We start from the raw sequence: 25,127 nt of genomic DNA, 5'->3' as shown, positions 1-25,127 counted from the left end.
GGGAATGAGCATTTGGGAAATGGCAAAGCTGTTCCCTTGCTATTGTTGTAAGGACCTATTGAAAGTGGTTGAAGGTCATTGAAACTACGAGTAGGCAACAAGCTATTGGATGCCCATGCCTCATCACAGAACGTGGATGCTGGTGGCTTGTTTGCGTGGTAAAGAGGACAGGCAGTGATCAGTGGCAGATCTGACGACAGAGTACAGTGTTGGTTCAGGCACAAGTGTTTTGGAGCAGTATTATCAATGCATCAAGGAACAAAACTGACAGGAGACAAAACAATTAACTAACCCTTGTGCTTGTAAAATTCCTGTCAGCTCTTCAGAAAATACTACAAGTCTTCTCTTCAAAGACCTAATGCATGGTTACCATTCTAGTAATTCTATAGATTAGAACAATGTTATGTGGAAATAATTTCAACTGAAGATATCTCTGATTCTGACAATATGGTTTCCAGAGTGCTACTACAAAGGGAATATGTTGATGTATGCACTGATCACTATATTTCCTTCTTTATAATGATTTCTCTTATCTCGCTGAGCCAGCATAAGCAGTTCGCCCACAAATGCATTCAGTAGCATTTCAAATGGGAAATCAGAAATCTTATCAGTAATCTCGAATTAATAAATGTGACCAAGATGCAACAGGCTACACAAAGGAATAGTTTACATATTATAACAAGATACGATTTAATTTTACAAAGAATACAAACAGTAGAAAAGAAAAAAAAGGCAATACAAATATTAATCAAATAAAATTTGTGTGTAATAAACAGGTATATATTTACACCAATCATATCTTTAAAACATTTAACAACAAAATATATATGTATATAATATATGTATACGATAAGATTCAGTCCGTCCCCTAAAAATATAATTGGAATGCATCAATTTGTACACAGATAAGCAGTCTTAATAAAATTACTTTACCAATTGAAATTCATTAAAAAATGTACCTATTTTAAATTAATATTTTAAGTACATCTCAAAAAATCAGTTATTATGTTACCTTTAACATCTGTCTGTTTCTGGTCAGTAATGAAAGTACTTTTCAAACGTTTTGTTAATTACACAAGCAATGTTAAGAAAGAGAATAGTATATGGGTAAAATAATAAAATGCACCCTTGAAACCTCTGAAAGTGTTAACGAAACAAGAAATTATTTCAGTTTATTAATCCACGTGTGTGTGGGGGGGGGGGAGGGGGGGGGGGTGTTATGCTTGCACCTGTCTGTCCATTTTGAAAACATTACCATTCTTTACACAGTTAACATGGTAGAAACAATATCTCAGGCTTACGAGAGACATTAACTGAAACAAAAATATTATGTAAGGATAGATTGCTACTCACCATGTAGTGGAGATGCTGAGATAGGCACACGTTAAATTTTGGCCAAAAGGCCTGCAGTTAGGCCTAGCAGCCAAAGACAATGGTCGAGTGATCGAGTTGTGTTTTAGGAGGTCTTTTGGCGGAATGCTTACTTGTTTATCAATCTTGGTGTTGTGCCTATCACCGTCTCGGCGTCTCCACTACATGGTGACTAGCAATCTATCCTTTTCATAATACTGTCATTATTCCAGCCTGGATTTTCCATTGTTTAACTGAAACAACATTTACACAACGGAAAGTATAACTATCTTTCTGTAAATTTCAACAAGTTCAGCCAAAATTTCCATCTCTATCGTAAACTTCATATTGAAAATGTCTCACAGAAGTATAAACTGACAACTGCACTTAATGACTGTTCTATTATGCAAAGATCTTATTTTCCATGATAAAGGACAGCTACTCATTAATCTTGCAATGGTTTCAATTCATATGTTAGCATTTTCAAGGTTTGTGTTAAGTCGCACATTACGTTACATGAAGCACTGAGACATTGTGCACCAGAACATTCCACAATACTAATAATAATGGGGAATAAATAACAAAAAATATCAGCTTCCAAGTGGGCAAACAAATTTAAAAACAAATGAACATACAATCTCATTGGACAAATTTGTATAAATTAACATTAATGTTAACACAGAAAGGGACAACCATGTAAAGCACAAAGAAATATTCAAGGAAAAAAAAATCACTGGCTACAAAATTACAAAAGTCAAAATCACTAACAAAATTATAATAGACGTACATGATGTATGTACATATTGTTACATTTTTATATACAACCCATAATTACTTTTTCAGATGGGAGTAGCTACATATGGAACTATTTCAACATCTATTATGTGGCTTGATAGTATATAACATGCAATGTGTGTACTACGGTATTAAAACAGTATTGTACGCTTTACACTGTTGTTAAAAAATTTCTTACAGAAATGTGTCTTACAAATTCACTATGCAGGAAATTCTATCGCAATTTCTGAACACAAATTATCAGTCTTATAAATTGTTTCTGTATTTTACTCATTAGACAAAACTACAAGCTGCACTAAGGCTAAAGAGACATGTAAGTTCATCTACTGTATTGTTTAACATATTTTCTTGGAAGATAGCCTCAAATGATACAAAGAGGCTTTTACAATAGTACTGTTCTAAAAAGCATAGGCTCACATCAAAATAAAATAATATGATGAGTCTAATCCATTAATCTCTCATATCAGATTAGCTTAAAACTGAAATAATGTCTGTAGGTTATACAGGTATGACTGTGTCTTAACTATTTGTGGAAGTTAGTACACTTCTCAATTACATAAACGATTACTTATTTTGTAGCTTCTGGTGGACAGTCTGGTTGGTTGGATGGATGTGCTGCCCTGAAAGCTGGGTGATTCTCAAGCTCACGATCAATACGAAGAATTATTGGGAAGGGGCGAAGATCTACATGAAACCTGAAGAATAAAATAAATGTTTCATTTCTCAACTTATTTATTATGTTACAAGATTACCACATTTATCTTCTCATGTGCTGGAGACAGGACTCAATGAGCACAGCAAATGCTTCACATATTGCACCATCTAGAATGAATTTATAGCCTGTCATGATCTTTTCAAAATTTGTACTCAAAATAATCTCCTTTAAAGTACTCGGAACTTTCTCTCTCTTATTCAAAGTTTGTGCCATCATATGACCACACTTAAGGCAAACAAATATACTACACAGTTCCAGAATTTTTATTTAAAAAATCCCCATTAAAAATCTTAATCCTAACAAGTTATGCAAAAACAACAACAAAAGAGACAGTTTTTAAAGTCTGCAACTGAATGGAAAGTATAAGCATGACTAGAAAATGTGCTTTCCCAAGATATGATTAATCATAATAAGTATGTACCCAGTGTTTTCTGTTACACATCCATAAAACAGGCAATGAAAGCTGAAGCAATATTAGATACTGAGAGCCATGTTTGTGTCCTGGTCCAGCACACAATTTAGCCCACCACCAATGTTTCTCTGTCATGAAGATTTGCTGAAAGAAAAATATGAACATTTGAGAGAGAAATTACAACTACTTGTAAGAACGGTCACCAAAACTCAATTTTGTAGGAAATATTGAAAGTCAAGTAAACACATTAAGCAGGTATTCACCTTTCTTAAATAAATTTGTAAATCCTTTTTATAACACTATCATTCGGAATGACACAAGAAATAAAAATTCTCCAATACTGATGTAGCACATAGTGATACGAAATGTGGAAGCTACAATTTTGTGTCTTCACAAAGGAATGGGCATTTAAAGAACTTAATGGAGACCAAATTAGACAGCTGGGAAAGAACTGCTGAAGTGTGTGTAATTGGAATAGAAGAATGATGATGTGAAAAAAGAAAATCTGCAGACCTCACTACATCTCAAGGAATCATAAATCTTAATTATGAGTAAGATAGGAGAATATTAACATTTACACATGTTAGAGAACCTAGTGTAGGGAAAAATGAAGCCTTTAGTGCTGAGACTTAAATACTATGGAATCCTTTGTGCTACTGTGAACAGAAAAAGTGTGATGTGCGTATTTACAATAGAACATGTACTAGCTGCCTACGCAAGAGTTGATTTGGCTCACAAAATTGTGAATATAGCAAAGTGAGTTAGTGGCATTGTTAATAAACTTACACATTCATCTTTTACCAAACAGATGATAGCTTCATAAGGGTACATGTAGGGGTATGAAAATGCCTGTCTTTGAGTTTCAGAAGGATGTCTTGTCAAAACTTGTTGCGACATTAGGCCTCTGCTATTTTTTCCAGACAGATTAACTTAGCAACTTATATAGGTTATACCATATTTTGCAACTGTAATAAAAGTCTTCATAAGATCAAATGCATTTTGCTTTATTCTAAAACAGCTGTAGTGCTTACTGTAGCACTATGACTTTTCTTACAATTATATTTGGTAAGATCACCACCAACAGTTCTCATGCTTTCACTTATTACCATAAACAGTATCAAATCTATAAAGAATATCACCATTACTCACTATTTCCTTATTTCTTATATCACTCTTCATGTCCCTCTGCACATATGTGATATGCTGTGTGCTAAAATCTATCACATATGTGTAAACAACATGAAGAATGACATAAGAAATAAAAAAAAATTATAAGTAATGATGATAATTTAATACTGTCTATAGAAGTAAGTGAAAGCATGATAATGTTCATGATCCTAGCAAAGAAAAATGTAAGAAAAGCCATTATGTTACAGTAATCAATGAAGATGGTTTAGAAAAGCAAAACACATTTGACCTTAATAAGACTTTTATTAGTCACAGGAGTTGGTATAACCTATATAGTTTGTAATACTGTGATTGTGGAAAAAAGAGGCCGTAAAACAAAGATGACAACATGTAGATTAACTTCGAACCTTCACAGCACCAACTAACTGCTATTCATTACAAATTATCATGCTGGGTCCACAAGCATGTGAGTTTGGGTGTCTGTGTGGTTGCATGTGTGCATCTGTATACTCTACTAGAGAAAGAGCAAGAGCTCAAAAGCTAGTATGAACGTTTTTCTGTTGCCTGTTTCTATGTGTCACACATTAATCAGATATAGGTAATTGGTTGCCTTTATTTTGCATACAAATTGTCACTTGTCATTTCACCAGGTCACAGGCTATCTTCTCAAATGAAATCAATGAAATTTTGTTTTTGTTGTGGTGCTGCACACACAAATATTATAAATTATCACCAATGAAAATGAAAATTCACTGAACATTTGTAAAAGCTTTATAAGGGGTCTGCTCCTCGATTTATAACAGTGAAGAATAGGCAGCTGAATTCAAATGTGGCCATACTTCTCTAAATGCAAGAATACCACAATGCCGTGCCACAAAAGTGCATGAACGGACCAGAGGCACTAACAACCAGCCCAAGTTAGCTGCGTCAGATATCCGTCGGTGTGCATACCGGCCGGTAGGCAACTTTTAGCACTCACAGGTGCAGTTTTCAAATTAAAAAATAATAAAAACAAACAAACAAACAGAGAGAGAGAGAGAGAGAGAGAGAGAGAGAGAGAGAGAGAGAGAGAGAGAGAGAGAGTACATGCAGTGTGAACTGAGCAACCATACAGTAGAGAGACGTTTTTCCAAAGTCTGTAACTTCAATCCGTGGGCCATGTGGGTTGAGTTTAATGCTAGCTCCCCACAAACTCGTACGGAAGTTTGTTTGGTGCTCTCCGTTTGTTTCCGCCTTTCCATTGTTGCACCTGCAAAATACCTGAAAAAGGTTTTTTTCATTCTAGACAGGCATCTACTGTTCCCATGTGCTCATGTGGTCAGATGACGCGCTCATCACAGGGAGTGTACACCCTCCGAAATTGGTGTTCAAGTGGAACTGTTATGCAGACACAGTTATTGTGATCACCAGTTAATAGACACTGCGATCCAATTTCATTTTTGTCACTTGTACATTTACTCATTTGGCAGAATAAATACATTTTTGACAAGTGTACTTATCAGCTCCTTTTGCCACACTCTCACCATGGCCTACATCCTGAACAAAGTGCATTGGTGTGACAGGAAAGTCTGCTCACTGCACGACTGACATATAAGTGGTGATACCTACATGTTCCCACTTCACTGATGACCATGATGTGATCACTAGGCTAAACATGTGACTATGAACTTTCATCAGTGCGAGTGATATGGAACCGCGAGTGAGCTAACACTTACATTGTTGCGTACAAAGAGTGAAGCAGGAATGTGTGAGTACTGCAGCTTGCATGTCAGTCGGGCAGTGAGTAGACTTTACTGTCACACCCGCACACACTTTGTTCAGGATGTAGGATACTGTGATTGTGTGGCAATGGGAACTGATAAGTACACTTGCCGAAAATGTATCTATGCTGCCAAATGTACGAGTGGGAAAAATGAAATCAGATCACAATGTCGATTAACCTCAAACACCGATCTTGGGAGGGTGTACACTCCACAGTGACAAGCGTGTCATCTGATTGCATGAGCACAAGAGAACTGTGGACGCCTGTCCAGAACGAAACAAATATTTTTCTCGGGACACCACATATTTTGCAGATGTGACAAAACAAAAGCGGAAACGAATGGAGAGCGCCAAACAAACTTCTGTATGCATCTGTGGCGAGCTTGCACTAAGCTCGACACAAGCGGTCCGTAGACTGAAGTTGCAGACTCTCAAAAAATGTCTCTGCACTGTACAGTGGCTCGGTTTGCGCTGCACTTGCTTTTTTTGCTGACCCGCACCCGTGCGCACCCCAAGTTGACCGAATTTTGCCAAGTGGCAGGCATGCACATCGACGGATATCTGACGCAGCTAACTTGGGCCGGCTGTGAGTGGCTCTGGTCCATTCACTCATTTTTGAAGCACGGTTGCCACAAGTGATTTACAGGTATAGCAGAAGAAACAGAATAACACATTTTACATGAAACATTAAATCTGAGAAACTGTGGGCATGGCGTGTACAATTTTTGTTAAGCACTGATAACAACAAATGCAAAAATGAGTTTCTCAGCAGTGATTGGACAGTTTCAAAAAGAATCCAACTGATTTTGTATGCCTATTTGTTACTGTGGATGAGACTTGGGACCACCACTTCACGTCAGATACAAAACAGTAACAACAGTGTTTAAAGGCTATATGGCTATGCTTCAACAAAGAGCCAAAGTTTATGGTCAGTATTTTCTAGGATGCAATAGTGATTCTTCTCATTGATTACATTACAATCTTGATTTCTATAGAAAATGAAAATCCTCTTTATCCAGGGCAATACATCTGCACGCAAAAGTTATTTGATCATTAGTATGTAATTCAAGCTTGAATTACCGAAACATCCAACATATCCACCATTCTTTGAACTCTCAGAATGTCATTGGTTTCATCATATACAGAAATTTATTGCAGGAAAATATTTTGAGCTCAATGAATGGGCTACAGCAGCTGTGGATGAGTATTTTGTAGACTTTTCACAACTTTAATTATGGAATGGAATCCATTCACTAGCAAAATATGAGACAACAGGGTTGAACTGATACGGAAATTTGTCAAAAAAATTCACGATTTGCAACCCAAAACACTTATTCATTGTTTTCCTCTGCATTTATGTAACGATTTCAGTATGAATGAACAACAGACTTGGTAAATCATGTCAATTGACTCACTCCTGAATAATAACCTAATCATTGTGAGGCCGCAACAAGAATACAGTTGGGGTAGTGGTCACTGGGGTGGGGGTGGGGGAGAGGGGGGCAGCACGAGGGCAGGTCATTAACTACGATATCTATAAAGTATGGAGAGCATATTAAATGACCTACGACAGAGAATGAACTTGGTGTGATCCTGAAATGTCATTTCACCCACATTTCTAAGGCATAAATCAACTGATGAACTGAGATTCTCAGTGACTCATACATGGAGGTTAGTGTTACTAGAGGCTTTACTTCCTGAAATATCCATTTTTCCTGAGATATTTATACTAAAGCATCATGGGAATGCCCCTGAGAAGTTTCGTAGGGAATGCAGAGAATCTGATGAAAAGCTGAAGCTTTGAATCAGTTCGTTGCCCTATTTTGGATATAAAACTAGATTGTGCATTGCCTACAAAAGGTAGGGAACTAGATCTGAGCCACTATGTGGTACACAGTTTTAACTTATTGTACGTAATTAGGTCACAATGTATTAATATGATAAAGTGTTGAATACAGTTCAGTTTTAGCTCTTCGAAGCTTTCTCCCCTTTATTAGGTTCGCCATCCGCGGAGGTACTGCTGATTTACCATTACAATTCATTGAACTCATGTCTGGGAATACCTGCTCAATAGAGGAGGGATATTTTCAAATTACCATTCTTTATATTTTATACCAATAAAAAGATTTAATACTAGTAAAGTTATAATAAATGAGTGAGGAGTAATAGGCAAAAATAACCATCTTGGCTTTTTTGTTCCTTTACAGAATGTTATTTCCTATCAATGAGAACACTGAAATCGTAGGTAAACCTAATGCAAATGAGGTTTAGCAGATGATCTAGGAATTCTTTGTAACAGTGTGTCCTGCTTCACCACTTCATTATATTGTTAACTTTGAGACTGATGCAGTGACAGAAATTCAGAATGGAATACAAACAACTATCTGAGTAAACACAACCATTCACTGTGCAAAGGAAGTTTTCAGCAGCTGATCAATCAAAATTTGAAGAGATTTTTGCAATGCTTTCATGTTCCTTGATGCAGAGTTAGTCTGGCACTAATCAGGAAGCATGTAACTTGAGTAAAACACGGATTTAACGAGCATTATATCTCTTATTCCATACATACAAAAGTTTTTGCAACCAAACTAAAAAGTATTGTGAACAGTTCCACAGTACGCTATTTCTCGGAAAATGACAATACAGCCATGCTCTAATAGGCTGATCAGTGAGTTTCAGAGCTTCAAGCAATTAGAGACAGAATTAATAAAATGTAGTAAAAATATTGGGAAGTCATTGTACGTGCCGATTTCAATAATAATTTCATCTCAAAAATACTAACAGAGGCACATACGAGTGACTAGTGCCCAGCTTTGAGGTGTTCCCTACAGTAATACTCCCAACAAGAGGAGGGGAACACAATGCAAACATGACTGCTAAATCATTTCTAAATTCAACTGTCCCACAGCATATATATATTTTTTTTTTACCTTAGATACATTGTGCTCTGTGGAGGGTAGTCATGACCTCAGAGTTCTAGGTGTTCACAACATCACATGGGAATGTGGGAGTAGCTAAGTGTGACAATCTATTCGAACTGTTTCCAAGTGCTTCACTGAAAATCACACACATAAAAAGTACAGATATATCGAAAAATCTGCTGTTGTTGGACACAGCCTAATGATTGCTAAACACAGACTAATGAATAAGTACAAAAACTTGTTTGAGGCTGTGAACTCAGCGGACACTTAATACCGAGAGTCTGCATAGGAGTATGTCCCGTATTAGCATTGTGTAATTGCTTCAAATGAAATTTCGTTTTTGGTGCCAACGTACTCTATGGTCGCAGTGGGCACCACTACACCAGTTAAATCTGTGTAATCCCATTATTTGGGCAGCCAGTTGCTTTCCTGACAATGACAGTGGTGAATACTGTTGAAAGCTCAACTTGCCTCGAAAATTAATGTGAGAAGTGGACTGAGAACATTTGATACAACAAATCTGTCATGGAAGACCTCACAGTTTTTCCCACAAATATTTGCTGTAATAATCACTTTGCAGATGAAAGTCTGTGCCAGTCCCCTGAAGGTATATTTGTAAATGTCCACAATAATAATTAATCTGTAGTTAAAATGTAAAAGACAGTGAGACAGTGTCAGCATTAAAATTTTCATATACTTGTGTTATAGACTATCAATAAAAATAATTATTTTCAGATCACTATTTTTACATATTTGCGCACAAGTGGCATTGGATTGGCTTGATGTGCAGCGTACAGGAAGGGGCTGATGCACTGCTGACACCAACAAGAGCTAAAGATGGCAACAGGCCCTTTCCCCTGGGTTTCTGCAACTTTTACAAATGCAGCGTGTTTTTACCATACAGCAACTGGCTTCCGTTCGAGTCATTCTTATTTTGTTTACAGCAACAACAAATCACTTATGCAATTACTGATAGCTGCCACAAAGCTATTATGAGGCTGTTATAGATCATTCAATCCCTAGGACTGCTATTTACGAAGGTAATCCCAAAAGTAAGGTCTCCTATTTTTTTATAAGCACAGAACTCTGTTTGTGTGGCAGTTGGTCACATTGTCATGAAGAGTGCTTCACGCGCTGTGTGTAAACATGCGCACGCCGTGCTGAGGCACTCAGTCTTTGCTTGCCAGACATTGAGACTGGAGCTCCCATTGGATGTTAATGCCAAGTGTGAATTGCGCGCAGTTATTCGGTTTTTGAATGCAAAGGGCACTGCGCCAATTGAAATCCATCACCAATTGACGGAAGTGTATGGTGAGTTGTGCATGGACGTCAAAAATGTTCGTAAGTGGTGTAGAGAGTTTGCAGCTGATCGGACTGAAATTCACGATGAACAAAGGAGTGGGAGACCATCAATTTCCGAGAAGATAGTGTTGAAGGTTGAGCAAAGCATGCATGAAGATTGGTGGATCACTCTGGATGAACTCTGCACATTGGTTCCTGAGGTTTCACGAAGCACGGCTCACAGAATTTTAACGGAAACATTGAACTACTGGAAGGTGTGCACAAGATGGGTGCCACGCATGCTGTCTAAGGATCACATGCACCAATGAGTTAATGCTTCCCGCATATTTCTTCACCGCCTTGTAAGCAAATAGGACAACTTTCTGGACTCAATTGTCGCAGGTGACGAAACCTGGGCACATACCACTTTACACCTGAGACCAAGCAACAACCACGCCAGTGGCGGCATCCTTCTTCACCACAGCCGTGGGAATTCAAACAAACGCAGTCTGCCGGTAAAATCATGCCGTTTTTTGGGATCAGAAAGGGGTATTGTTGGTCGACTTTATGCCCACTGGGACCACAATTAACGCTGACAGGTACTGTGAGACTCTGAAGAAACTCAAACTGGCACTTCAGAACCAGAGAAGAGGAATGTTGAGCAAGGGTGTACACATTCTCCATGACAACGCTCACCCACACATCACTTGGCAAACCGTTTCTCTCCTGCAACAGTTTCAGTGGAACATAATCATCCACCCACCCTATAGTCCTGACTTGCCACCCAGTGACTTATCACCTGTTCCCTAAGTTAAAAGAACATTTGCCCAGAAAGCGATTCAGATCCGACGACGAGGTGAAAGAAGAGGCTCATAACTTTCTGAACAGCATGGCAGCGAGCTGGTATGACATGGGCATACAAAAACTGCCACAGCGTCTACAAAAATGCATCATCAGAAATGGTGGTTATGTCGAAAAATAGCTAAATGTTCAAGCTGTAAACTGATGTAAACCATTGTAGAAATAAACAGGCCTATGTACTTATTAAAAAAAGGAGACCTTACTTTTGGGATTACCCTCGTATGTATCACAAACGACACAAATGGGAAAAATGCTGGCTGAGTAGTCCATCTTTCATAGGCCCAAAGAGCTGGAAACCTGAGAGTGCTGAATCAGGACTGTAGGATGGAAGTAGTAACACAGTTCAGCCAAATGTGGCAACGAGTTACACAGTACCAAAACTGTTGTTGGGCCTGGCGTTACTGTGCTGCAAGTGAGAGGTTGTCTTTTTCTCTTGCCAGATTCTGAAAATTTGAGCTTTCAGACTGGTCTGCGTCAGGTTCTTGACTCCAACTCGTGTTTGTAACATCACATCACATCTCATCTCTGGTGATGATGGTGTTCGGAAAATTTTCATCTTCAGCTTCATAGTGGAGCAATTTCCGTTCAGGGATGTTTTGGTATCCGCAGGACCCAACCCACACAAAATTTGTGATAACCAAGGTTACATAACATCTTGTCTTAAGTATTACAGCTGACATTCAGCTGTGCACACACTTCCTTGGACATAATTCATTGAACATCATGGGCAATTTGATCAAGGCACTGTTCATTATGAGGGGAGGCGTGATCAGGGCATGGCTTGTCATGCACATTCTTTTCACCACTACTGGAATGCTGCACCCATCACCTCACATCACTCACATCGACTGTATAATATCCAAACGTCTTTGACAAGTATTGGTGAATTTCAACTGGTCCAAGTTACTCATCTGTGAAGAATTCAATGATATACCTCTGTTTTAGACACACTTTGATGTCAGCTGTCATTTTGGATCACTCCCTTGCAGCTTCTGTGTGTTGCAGGCAACAAAATCAACATAATATTAGTGGGGAGATTAACAAATTTGTACTACACTAACATAATTTGGCTCAGATTCTAAACATCAACATAAAAAAAAATACACACATCAAAAAAAGTTTTGCATCACCCCGGTTCCGAGGACTCCTGAAGATAGACGTTGACTGTGGGTACTGTATCACAGACACAGTCCCTTTGACTATTCAGAGGTGTCATTTAACCCGCCCAAAGATGTAAAAAACCATGCATGAGCAGTGCCCTGCATGAGCAGTGCCTATTAGACACAGGGGGTCTGACAGCCAATCAGTTCCAGTCATGCCACCAGGAAGGAGGTACACGGCTCGTGTTGTCTGTAGTTCAACCATGCCTAGAGGGTCAATACCGCGGATAGATCGCATCCTCACATTTACTTTGTGCCAGGAAGGGCTCTTAACAAGGGAACTGTTCAGGCATTTCGGACTGAACCAAAGGGATGTTATTCGGACGTGGAGGAGATACAGAGACTCAGGCTTCCCAAGGGCTACTACTGCAGTGGTTTTGTGGTTTTAGGGTGCACAACTACAGTGGTCATTAGCGCCCAGACTAAATTATGAATGTACTGCAAGGCACAATGTTAAAACAGCAACTAAAAGAACAACACTATAAAAGGCACATTAACAGGCAAGGGATTAAAAGAAAACAGCATAATCAAATGTCCTTATGCAGGTTCGTCAAGTGGATAAAACGAAGAACGCGAGCAGCTGCTCCTGGGTCATCTGCTAAAATTTCATCCAGAGTACATGGCAGGCCAAGATGAATGCGCAGTGTAGTAAAATTCGGACAGGACATTAAAATGTAGTGTACCGTCAGCAATTGCCCACATGGGCAGAACGGTGCCGGCACAGCGGTCAGCAGATGGCAGTGGCTGAACCGGCAGTGTCCAATCCGTAACCGGGCCAAAACGACCTCCTCCCACCGAGAAGGGCATGAAGAGGTCGTCCAAGCTGTGGGGAGAGGTTTCAAGGCCCGAAGCCTGTTTTCAGTAAGTGTAGACCAATCAGCATGCCACAGCGATAAAATGCGCCAACAAATGACCCTGCTAAAATCAGATGAAGGCACACAACAAGAAGCTGTCCGAGGCTGGTGGACCGCAGCCTTGGCCGTGGCATCTGCAGCTTCGTTCCCAGGGATACCGACATGGCCAGGAACCCACATAAAGGTAACCGGACAACTGTCGTCCGCCAGCTGCTGAAGAGAGCGTTGGATCCGGTGCACGAAAGGGTGAACTGGATACGGATCACTGAGACTCCGGATGGTGCTCAGGGAATCAGAGCAGATGACATAAGCAGAATGTCAGTGGCAGCGGATGTAAGGAACAGCCTGATAGAGGGCAAATAGCTCAGCTGTGCACACTGAAAAATGGCCATGGAGCCGGTATTTGAAACTGTGTGCCCCGACAATAAAAGAACACCCGACACCGTCATCGGTCTTAGAGTCATCTGTATAAATGAAGATCGTATTAATGAACTTGGAACAAAGTTCGACAAACTGCGAGCAGTATACCGAAGCTGGGGTAACCTCCTTTGGGAGCGAGCTGAGGTCAAGGTGAACGCGAACCTGAGCCTGGAGCCAAGGTGGCGTTTGGCTCTCGCCCACTCTGAAGGTTGCAGGGAGTGGAAAACCAAGTTGCTGAAGGAGGTGACGAAAGCGAACTCCAGGGGGTAGCAGGGCAGATACATACAACCTGTATTGACGGTTGAGAGAGTCGTCAAAAAGGAATGATAAGATGGGTGGTTGGGCAATGATAATAGCTGACAGGCATACCGACAAAGCAGTATATCGCACTGGTAGGTTAGTGGTAATTCACCGGCTTCAGCATGAAGGCTCTCGACGGGACTAGTATAGAATGCTCCGACCGCAAGACGTAACCCCCGATGTTGTATAGAGTTGAGGCGGCGTAAGATGGACGACCGTGCAGAGGAGTATACAAAGCTCCCATAATCCAGCTTTGAGCGGACGATCGACCGATATAGGCGAAGTAGCACGGTTCGATCCGCTCCCCACAACGTACCGCTGAGAACACGGAGGACATTTAGGAAACGGGTACAACTGGCAGCCAAATATGACACATGTGGAGACCAGCTAAGTTTCCTGTCAAATATAAGACCTAAAAATTTTGTTGCCTCCACAAATGGGAGAGCAACGGGACCGAGATGTAAGGACGGTGGGAGAAACTCTTTGTAGCGCCAGAAGTTAATACAGACAGTCTTCTCGGCAGAAAAACTGAAGTCACTGGCAATACTCCAGGAGTAAAGACGGTCAAGACAACACTGAAGACAACGCTCCAGGAAACATGTACGCTGCGCGCTGCAGTAGATGGCAAAATCGTCCACGAAAAGGGAGCCTGATACATTAGCTGGGAGGCAATCAATTATTGGATTGATCGCTATGGCGAAGAGAGCGACGCTCAAACTGAGCCCTGTGGCACCCCATTCTCCTGGCGAAAGGCGTCGGACAGGACAGATCCCACATGTACCTTGAACTTTCGATCCATTAAAAATGCATGAATTAAAAGAGGGAGGAGACCACGAAGGCCCCATATATGCATGGTGCGGAAAATGCCCGCCCTCCAACAGGTGTCGTAAGCCTTCTCCAAATCAAAGAACACAGCCACTGTCTGGCACTTCTGCAAGAAGTTATTCATAATGAAGGTCGACAAGGTAACCAGATGGTCAACAGTAGAGCGGCACCTGCGAAATCCGCATTGTACATTGGTAAGTAGGCATCGCGATTCGAGCAGCCAAACCAAACGAGAGTTAACCATTCGTTCCATCACCTTACAGACACAACTGGTAAGGGAAATGGGTCGATAACTGGAAGGCAAGTGTTTGTCCTTTCCCGGCTTAGGAATCGGGACAGAATGTGGGAACATGACCCTCAATCCAGATGCGATTATAAGTACGAAGAAGAAAACCTTTACCCGCAGGAGAAAGGTTCTTCAGCATCTGAATATGAATAGAATCAGGCCCCGGAGCGAAGGACAGTGACCGGGCAAGTGCACTTTTGAGTTCCCGCATGGTGAATGAGGCATTATAACTTTCATGATTCGAGGAGCGGAAGTTAGGTGGCCTTGCTTCTTTTGCCTGTTTTCTGCCGAAGGCATTGGAGACATCCTCAGGGGCCACAAGGACCTCATTCGCAACCGTCAAGCCAAAAACTGGTGAGTGGACCTTAGTGACAGATAGCCGGTGCAGGCTACCCCAGACAACAGAAGGACGAGTAAAACTGTTGAAGGAGCTTGTGAAAGAAGCCCAGCTGGCTTTCTTGCTTTCTTTAATAACACGACTACACTGCGCACGTAATCGTTTATAATTAATACAATTCGCCATCGTAGAGTGGCGTTTAAAGGTGCGTAAAGCACATCGACGAGCATGTATAACGTCTCTACATGCTGCGGTCCACCAGGGGACCGGTATCCAATGTGGAGAAGAAGTAGTATGAGGGATGGAATTTTCAGCAGCAGTGAGAATGACTTCCGTGAGGTGTGCGACCTGACTATTGCAGCTTGCGAAGTTTTGATCCTGAAATGTCGCCCTGGAAGAGAAGAGCCCCCAGTCTGCTTTGGAGATGTTCCAACTAGGTGAGCATGGAGATGGGGTATGATACAGGAGATAGATAACACAAGGGAAGTGGTCGCTCGAATACGTATCAGACAGAGTGTACCACTCAAACCGACGTGCAAGTTGGGTAATACATATAGAGAGGTCTAAATGGGAATAGGTGTGAGTTGTGTCCGAAAGAAAAGCAGGGGCGCCAGTATTGAGGCAAACAAGATTGAGGTGGTTGAAAAGGTCTGCTAACAGGGAGCCTCTCGGGCAGGATGCTGGAGAGCCCCAAAGGTGATGGTGGGCATTGAAGTCTCCAGTCAACAAAAATGGTGCACGTAGCTGAGCAATAATTTCATCATGTCTGCCCTAGTAATGGCAGACGACGATGGAGTGTAAACAGTACAAATGGAAAATATGAAAGTGGGGAGAGTAATTCGGACGGCAACTGCCTGCAGATCGGTGTGCAATGTGATGGGATCGTAGTAGATATCATCCCAGACCAGCAACATAACCCTGCCATGAGCCGGAATACCTGCCACAGGGGGTAGGTCAAAACGCATAGAGGTATAGTGTGCCAAGTCAATACGATCACATGGGCATAGCTTTATTTCCTGGAGAGCTACTACGAGTGGACAGTGCAAGCGTAGCAGCAACTTTAAGTCCTCTCGGTTGTAGCGAATGCCGCGAATATTCCAACAAAGAAGTGCCATCGTGAGAAGAAGAAGAAAAAGAAAAAGGAGAAGCAAGAAGAGGTCACCTCGAAGGCCACTGAGGGCCTGGCTTCAAGCGAGCACTGCCGCCGCTATCAATAGGCGGAGAGTAATGTCCATTTTTTCAATAAGTTCATCGGCCACCATGTTGAGATGGTCGGGATGGGGAGCTTCATCCGCCGGTGAATAGCCAGATGTTCGGCTACCCGCAGTGCAGCCAGGCGAAACGGATGACGGCCTGGGGTGGCAACCGCTGTGTGGCGCAGGAGAAGATACACACCGTGGCGGAGAAGGAGAACTTTTCTTCCTATGAGCCTTCTTGGAAGGTCGTTTAGTTGAAGTACTGGTCGATGGCTGGGAGTTCGGGGTACGTAAGAAGTCTTCACAGGACGGTTCCTTCTTGTAGGCCCGTGCATCTGACTTCTGGGTCTTAGTCTTGGCAGAAGCTGATGAAGGTGCTTGTGTCTTAGGGATGACGGGAGGAAGAGGAGACGTTGACCGGGCGATCTTAGCACTGGCCGAACGGACGGCCGTAGCGCTAAAGGCCAGATCGCATGTTTGCGTTGATACCTCCCTGGTAGGCCAAAGAGAGGCGAGGACGGTACTGTATTTCCCCACTGGGAGCAGCGTGGCCTTCCTACTAGCAAAAAGCTTGCGAGCAGCTGAGGTGGACACTTTCTCTTTGACTTGAATTTCCTGTATACAGTGTTCATCCTTGTAGATGGGACAGTCGCAAGAGGATGCTGCATGGTCACCCTGACAGTTCATGCAACGAGGAGACGGAGGTAGACAGTCACCCTCATGGGCGTCCCTGCCACAAGTGATGCATTTAGCCGCATTAGAACAAGACTGGTGCGTGTGGTTGAAACGCTGACACTGGTAGCAGCGCATAGGTGTCGGGACATAGGTGTGAAGAGAAATAACCTCATAGCCTGTTTTGATGAGCGACGGCAACTGAACACTATCAAAGGTCAAGAAAAGTGTCCTGGTCGGTACAAGGTCATTGTCGACCTTTTTCATGACTCTATGGACAGCCATCATGCTCTGCTCAGCGAGGAAAGACTGAATCTCCTTGTCAGTCAATCCATCGAGTGATCTAGTAAATACCACACCATGCAACGAATTCAAAGTGCGGTGAGCCTCCACCCGGACAGGAAAAGTGTACAGGAGTGTGGCCCGAAGGAGTTTTTGTGCCTGAAAGACACTCTCAGTTTCCAATAACAAGGTACTGTTACGCATCCTGGTACAAGACTTGACAGGTCCGGCTATGGCATCTACACCCTTCTGAATAATGAAAGGATTGACAGGTGAAAAATTCTTTCTGTCCTTGGATCTAGAAACTACGAGGAACTTTGGGGCAGGCGGCAGGACTTTGGTCACTGGTGGCTGGTCAAGTTTCCATTTTTGGGCAGAAGAAAGAGAAAAAGAAGAGAAAACCATTGCGGATGAATCCCCCATGATTGCCAGCGTCTCCGATGGCGTACTCCTTCCTTGTGGTGACCCTCTCAGAGGGCGCTCCATCTTAGGTGAATGTTTACACCTCAGGTCACATCTCCCGAGAAATGGACGGAGGGACCAATCGGCATGGTCGGAAGGTGTCAGCTCGGGCAATCAGCCCTGGCCGGGCCTGGCTTTTACCAGGGGGTACGCACGGGCCCTTCTTGTCTACCCAGGGCGGGGAATTATGCTTTACCCCGTCACCGGCTATGCGTGCGAACGCGTGGGTCGGCCTTCAGGCACACACAGGGAGAAAAGAAGAACAGGAAAAAAAGGGAGATAAAGGACAAACTGACCCAAACGCTGAGGCGGAGACCATAGGGTGGACAAGAAGGCAAGGAGAAGAAGGCAAGGGAAAAAGTAAGTAAGACGGTGAGACAGCGAGAAAGACAGAGAAATGAAACAAACAAAGGAAGGAAGAACCAGAATAAGCGAAAAACCAAAACGACCACAAATGTAAGTCGTTGAACCGTCCGTCTCTGGACGCAGGCGCAGACTACCCCCTTGAGGGGGAAGGACTCCTTTTAGTCGCCTCTTACGACAGGCAGGAATACCTCGGGCTTATTCTTACCCCGGACCCGCAGGGGTGCTACTACTGCAGTGGATGGCCACTACCTACGAATTATGGCTCGGAGGAATCCTGACAGCAATGCCACCATGTTGAATAATGCTTTTCGTGCAGCCACAGGATGTCGCATTACAACTCAAACTGTGCGCAATAGGCTGCATGATGCGCAACTTCATTCCTGATGACCCTTGTGAGGTCCATCTTTGCAACCACAACACCGTGCAGTGCAGTACAGTACAGATGTGCCCAACAACATGCCGAATGGACCTCTCCAGATTGGCATCACATTCTCTTCACCGACGAGTGTCGCACATGCCTTAAACCAGACAATCGTCAGAGACGTGTTTGGAGGCAACGTGATCAGGCTGAACGCCTTAGACACACTGTCCAGAGAGTGCAGCAAGGTGGAGGTTCCCTGCTGTTTTGGGGTGGCATTATGTGGGGCCGACGTACGCTGCTGCTGGTCATGAAAGGTGCTGTAACAGCTGTACGATACGTGAATATAAGCATGCATCAATGCAAGAGGACATGCTACTGTGTATTAAGAGGTACCAGTGTGTACAGCAATCTGGACCACCACCTCTGATGGTCTCAATGTATGTTGGTACAATATGCAATGTGTAGTTTTCATGAGCAATGTTTTGGAAGCGAGGTGATGCAAAACTTTTTTTTGATTTGTGCGTATAAAAGGAATTTGTTTTGAAATGACCCTCATATTTATAAGCATTCAACACTTATTACACTGAGAAGTGTAGCATGTTAACATGAGTCCACACTGTGTGTGAATTAACGTATATTTGTCTAACTTTAAATAGTATGCAACAGGTGACGACATGGCAGCAATGAAAATTACGGCTAACAGCAATCCTACCATCAGATCTCTGGAGTATCAACTGAGTTAAATGGTTTACAAATTTTAATATTATAGGATGCAGAAAAAGACTTGAACAAGCAATCCAGAGAGCCATGGCTCAATGGATAGAGGATCTAAAGCAGAAGAACCCAAAGCCATTGTATACTTGCTTTATGATGGCATTGTGTCTGCCAACATCTACAGAATAGTGAAGAAGTATTGGGTAAAATGCGGGTCATGCCCACCTAGGTCAAGATCACTGTTAATATAAATACACTGTTGGGTTTATAAATGTCTGTAATTTACCAGAATCCTTACTATTGTGGCATGGCACATAAAGAAGATGAGTGTTACAATTTGCTGTAATGAACATCAATGGCGCAAGAGGCTAATACTTACTAGCTAACTGGTTGGTTAAGAGTACTGTCTTCAATTACACCATAAGATATGATGGATGGAGAATGATGTGCTTGTAGGTTCCCTGCATGCATTGGGACTAGACCGTGTAACAATGAACATAATTCAGATGACCAGGCTTCCCAAGATATGCAACAGCAGCAAATCACATGTAGGATACTTCTATATGACCAAGAGCTGATCAGTTATGCAATGCAACACAGGGAACAGCTTAACCACAGTCTTCACTCATACGAGTGTGTGTGTGTGTGTGTGTGCGTGTGGTGTTGAAACAGTTCAGACCAAGGCACATTCCACCACATAGTGACTACAGTTTGAAATCAAACATTATCTGTATCTGAATGATAATGTCACATGTCACTCTCCACAATACAAGAACCAAGAACCATTAAATAGTGATTCAGAGGAGGTCATGTGGGTTTTGTGGAGAGTCTGGTACAAAGTCCTGACCCAAACCTCAGCCAACATCTTGGGGATGAAATATAGTATGATTCACATTCAAATCAATTTACCCAGTAGCTTGTTAACTACTATTCACTATAATTCAGAAAGAATGGAATGAAATTTCACCTTTTGTGCAATGCATTCCCAAAGGTAAGTACGGTAATGCAGTAATGGAACCAAAAGCAGTGTATGTGGTATTATAACATAGTGTCTTTGGAACATGCAGCACTGGGTCTCAGGTGACTTTTGGCAATGTAGTGTACCTCATTTGTTTCTATTCCATTAAATGACCAATCTGACTGCATTTCTGAGTTTTATGATTTTCCAAAAAGAGTTACATTTCCTCTATCATACAGAAAAACTTTGAATATTACCGTTTCCCTTTCCCCCCTACAGGCCAAGGAGCCTCTTTCACCTACTTGTACAGTAAAATTTGCTTCCATGTACTGCAAATCTATGTGTTTTCAAGGACATACCTGCGAGCATTAAACACCTGAGGTATAAGGCAGCAATCTGCTAGGGAAATTTCATCTCCAACACAATATTTCCCTGCACTTGCTGAAAGCAACTTCTCTACAGCTGAAAAAACAAAAAAGAATCTTATTCCATGAATGAACACTTAAAAACCCTACATCAAATATCACTCCACTATCATTAAGCACAATTGGTTATGAAATACCTAATGTATTCAATATGTTCATACCTCGGAATCCTCTATTGATCCAGTGCTGTGCCCATTCTTTTTTCTTTTCTTCTCCTACATAAATCAAAACTATAAGATTCTGTAGTGGCTGGATACCTGATGCAATTACCTCACATATTTCTCGGACCTGCAGCAAAATATTTAATTCTCAATTTATCTTAGAATCCTCTTAATCACGATTTTGGTAGATTTTTGCCATTTCATACGAAATAGAACCATTATACTACATAAGCACGTATCACACATGAACAAAGCACTGTGCACAAAAGTCAGAAACAGTACAACCATAAACAAAATCTCATCAGTTTTCATGCCACACACGTTCAACAATTATGCTTCAAATTTTCACATTTGTCACCCTCATTCTCAACAAGAGCAAATTAGTGATTGCTAGGCTTAACATTATACATGAAACTTATTTTACAACTAACATACAACTTGGATTTTGAAATTTCTGTGTGGTAACATGCCAGTAACGTGGTTGCTGCTGCACACATCTGACAGGCTCTGGCAGATTTAAATTTATCGACAATATTTTTGTAGGCCAAGGGAAAGTGGGCAGTATCATTATTACTACAATATTGATATAATGGAAGGAAACATTCCACATAGGAAAAATTATATATAAAAACAAAGATGAGGTGACTTACCAAACAAAAGCGCTGGCAGGTCGATAGATACACAAACAAACACAAACATACACACAAAATTCAAGCTTTCGCAACAAACTGTTGCCTCATCAGGAAAGAGGGAAGGAGAGGGGAAGACGAAAGGAAGTGGGTTCTAAGGGAGAGGGTAAGGAGTCATTTCAATCCCGGGAGCGGAAAGACTTACCTTACGGGGAAAAAAGGACAGGTATACACTAGCACACACGCACATATCCATCCACACATACAGACACAAGCAGACATATTTAAAGACTTTAAATATGTCTGCTTGTGTCTGTATGTGTGGATGGATATGTGCGTGTGTGCTAGTGTATACCTGTCCTTTTTTCCCCCTAAGGTAAGTCTTTCCGCTCCCGGGATTGGAATGACTCCTTACCCTCTCCCTTAGAACCCACTTCCTTTCGTCTTCCCCTCTCCTTCCCTCTTTCCTGATGAGGCAACAGTTTGTTGCGAAAGCTTGAATTTTGTGTGTATGTTTGTGTTTGTTTGTGTATCTATCGACCTGCCAGTGCTTTTGTTCGGTAAGTCACCTCATCTTTGTTTTTATATATAATTTTTACTACAATATTGAATAGTCTATCTGCTCATGGTGGTCAAGAACTTATATAACAACATGAATATCTGTCACAATAAAACTGAGCCCCAATGAAAAGTAGCCAGATCAATAAATAAAGAAATGACTGACGCCATTAAATCATGCCTCAAAGACATAAATTCAAGATGCACAGTTCCAAATACTATCTGTTTTATTGATGGAACTGTTCAAATTACCTGACAAAGAGCCTGTAAAAGCAGGATGCATTCTACACAACAATTTGCCAAACTATATAACAAAATAGAAAACATGTCTGCTTTTAAAAATAAAGTAAAATGTCACTTGATTAAAACTTGTCCATACAGTCTTAAAGAATACCTTGGAAAAAAAGTAATGTTGCATATGCGCATAAAGTGATTTTAATCTTTGGTAATTATGTATGTATATCAACTTTTTTTTAAGGTGGTTGTATTTAAGAGGCCATTTTTGAAGAAATCAGTCTTTCTTCTGATATATGCAAGTGGTTATGAATTTTTGAAACTTGTAATTTTTCCAATCTTCATGTAAACTTGTCGAATAGCGTCGTACAGAATGGTCCATGGACATCTGTAAATAAATAAATCATTTCCAAAAACTGTTTATACGAGCTGACCCAAGGAAACCAAAATCCACCTAGCCAGCCAACTCACACGTATTTATTATTTTGATTATAATCAACATATAAAACTATAACACAATTATGAATAATAATAAAAATAAAGAATAATCAGGAAAACTGTTGTACTTTATTATAATAATACTGAGATCCTGGGGGAGTTGCTAGTCTCCTACCAGGCGCCTCCCCAGGTGGCGGATAGGGGAATGCTCACCAGATATGGTGGGTACCGGGGAAATAAAATACCCGGGGTGGACCAAAACTAGCAAACTAGGGCACGACGGTTCCACATGTCAGTGGCGATTTCCCGACAGCGTCTGTTCCACATGTTAGTGGCGGCTGATTTGTGTTTCAAGGCTCCACAACCTTGATCCTACCAACTGGCACATGTCAGACCAAAATACAATTACAAGTAAAATCATGGTTCGTGTATGTAATAACAAAAGTACCCCAGGTGGTGAAATCCACCCACCTAGCAGAAAGGTGGCAACCGGTCTATCAGATTCTGGGGAGACCGGACCTACACGACTTATGAGTGGATCGGAGCACTCTGGAAAACTTCCCAAAAATGAAGATTACATTGGAACAGTAAACATACGGACACTAATACAAACCGGAAAATTATACACATTAACAGAAGAATTAAAGAAGCTGAAAATCCAAATCCTAGCAGTACAAGAGACCAGATTTCCTGATAATCAAATCACTGACTACAATGGCTTCAGAATTTTCAAAAGTGGAACGGACAGAAAAATTGGTAAAGGGGCAAACATGCTTGGTATGGCCTTTATGGTCGAAAAATCCTCAGTTAAATTTGTAAAATCTGTAAAAACTATTAGCAATAGACTAATGTTTCTTAGGTTGAAACACAAGAATAAATATTACACCCTAATTAATGTTCACGCACCCTGCAACGTTGACAATAGAAAGGACCTAGACAATGTGGATAAATTTTGGGAACGATTAGAACTTGAAATGTCAAAGATACCGAGGAATGATGTCAAAATACTTCTTGGAGATTTCAATGCACAGATTGGCAGAGAAAAGAAATACAGGAAGACGGTTGGGCTATACCCAGCACACAAATTGACCAACAAAAATGGCATGCGACTAATCCAACTTTGTCAACAATTCAACATGAAAATCAGCTCAACGTCATTCAATAAGAAACCAAGAAAACAGAAGACCTGGAGATCCCCTATAAGCCAATTGGGAGAATTTCAAATTGACCATGTGGCCATCTCATATAACTTCCAAAAAGAGATCAGAGATATCCAGGTCAGGAGAGGTGCAAATATTGACTCAGATCATTATCTCACAAGAGTTCGGGTCCAATTCACCCCAAGAAGGAAAACACCAAGAATTCCACCAGCAATCCCAAAATTTGACCTACAAAAACTAACAGAATCAGAAACAATTAAAAAATGGGAAAATTCTCCCGCAAACAACTGGGAAACATTCAAGGAAAAAAATCACAAAAATAGCGAAGGAGCAAATACCACTGAAGAAGAAGCACAAACATCCATGGTGGAATATGGAATGCGAAAAGGCAATTCAAGTTCGTACAGATGCCTTTGCGAAGTACAGTTCAAATAAAAATGAGTAAACTCTTCAAAACTTTTTAGAAACGCGGAAACTTTCAAATAAACTTATTAGACAAGAGAAGAGAAAGTATGTAACTCAGCAACTGGAATCAATAGAAGCAGATTTTAAAAATTATAATACGCATGGATTCTACAAAACTTTTGCAAACCAAATTAAAGGGTATATCCCTCAAAATGTCTGTTTTCGGAAATCAGATGGGAATCTGGCACTAAGCGACGAAGAAAACTGTGAAGAATTATCCAAATATTTTGAAACGCTACTAAACTGTCCAGAACCGACAGAAGCTCTTCCAATATCCAGCACTAAAGCCCCGCAACAGCAAGACTCTGTACCGCCAACTGAAGAAGAAATTATCAAACACATAAACAAACTCAAAAATAACAAAGCATCAGGAGAAGATGGAATTGTAGCCGAATTTCTCAAAAGTCTAGGGTCTAACTCAAGAAATGAGCTAGTTAAAATTATTCAAAACATATGGGTTACTGAAGAAATACCAGAAGATTGGAAATGTGCCCTAATACATCCGTTACATAAAAAAGGGGTAAATCGGATGTGAACAACTATAGAGGAATCTCCTTACTTTCCGTCACATACAAGATATTATCAGCTTGTCTTCTTGAAAGAACACAAAAACTGCTAGAACCCAAAATCTCAGATTTCC

General features: G+C 41.2%; 1 protein-coding gene across 1 annotated transcript in view; it reads right to left on the bottom strand.

Moving 5' to 3' along the window:
- Positions 1 to 662: 662 nt before the first annotated feature.
- The window catches only part of LOC124612317 (probable maleylacetoacetate isomerase 2), a 56,443-nt gene continuing 31,978 nt past the window's right edge, over positions 663 to 25,127 (bottom strand). The window contains exons 5-7 of the mRNA XM_047140447.1: positions 21,004 to 21,130; positions 20,777 to 20,879; positions 663 to 2,840 (exon numbers count right to left, since the gene is read on the bottom strand). Coding sequence (XP_046996403.1) covers positions 2,714 to 2,840; positions 20,777 to 20,879; positions 21,004 to 21,130 — 357 coding nt within the window. The 3' untranslated portion in view covers positions 663 to 2,713. The remainder of the gene's footprint in view (positions 2,841 to 20,776; positions 20,880 to 21,003; positions 21,131 to 25,127) is intronic.

This window comes from Schistocerca americana, chromosome 4 (genome assembly GCF_021461395.2).
Source record: "Schistocerca americana isolate TAMUIC-IGC-003095 chromosome 4, iqSchAmer2.1, whole genome shotgun sequence".
Lineage (NCBI taxonomy): Eukaryota > Metazoa > Arthropoda > Insecta > Orthoptera > Acrididae > Schistocerca > Schistocerca americana.
The sequence above is the reverse complement of the archived record's forward strand: the minus strand, read 5'-3'. Positions and strand labels throughout refer to the sequence as shown.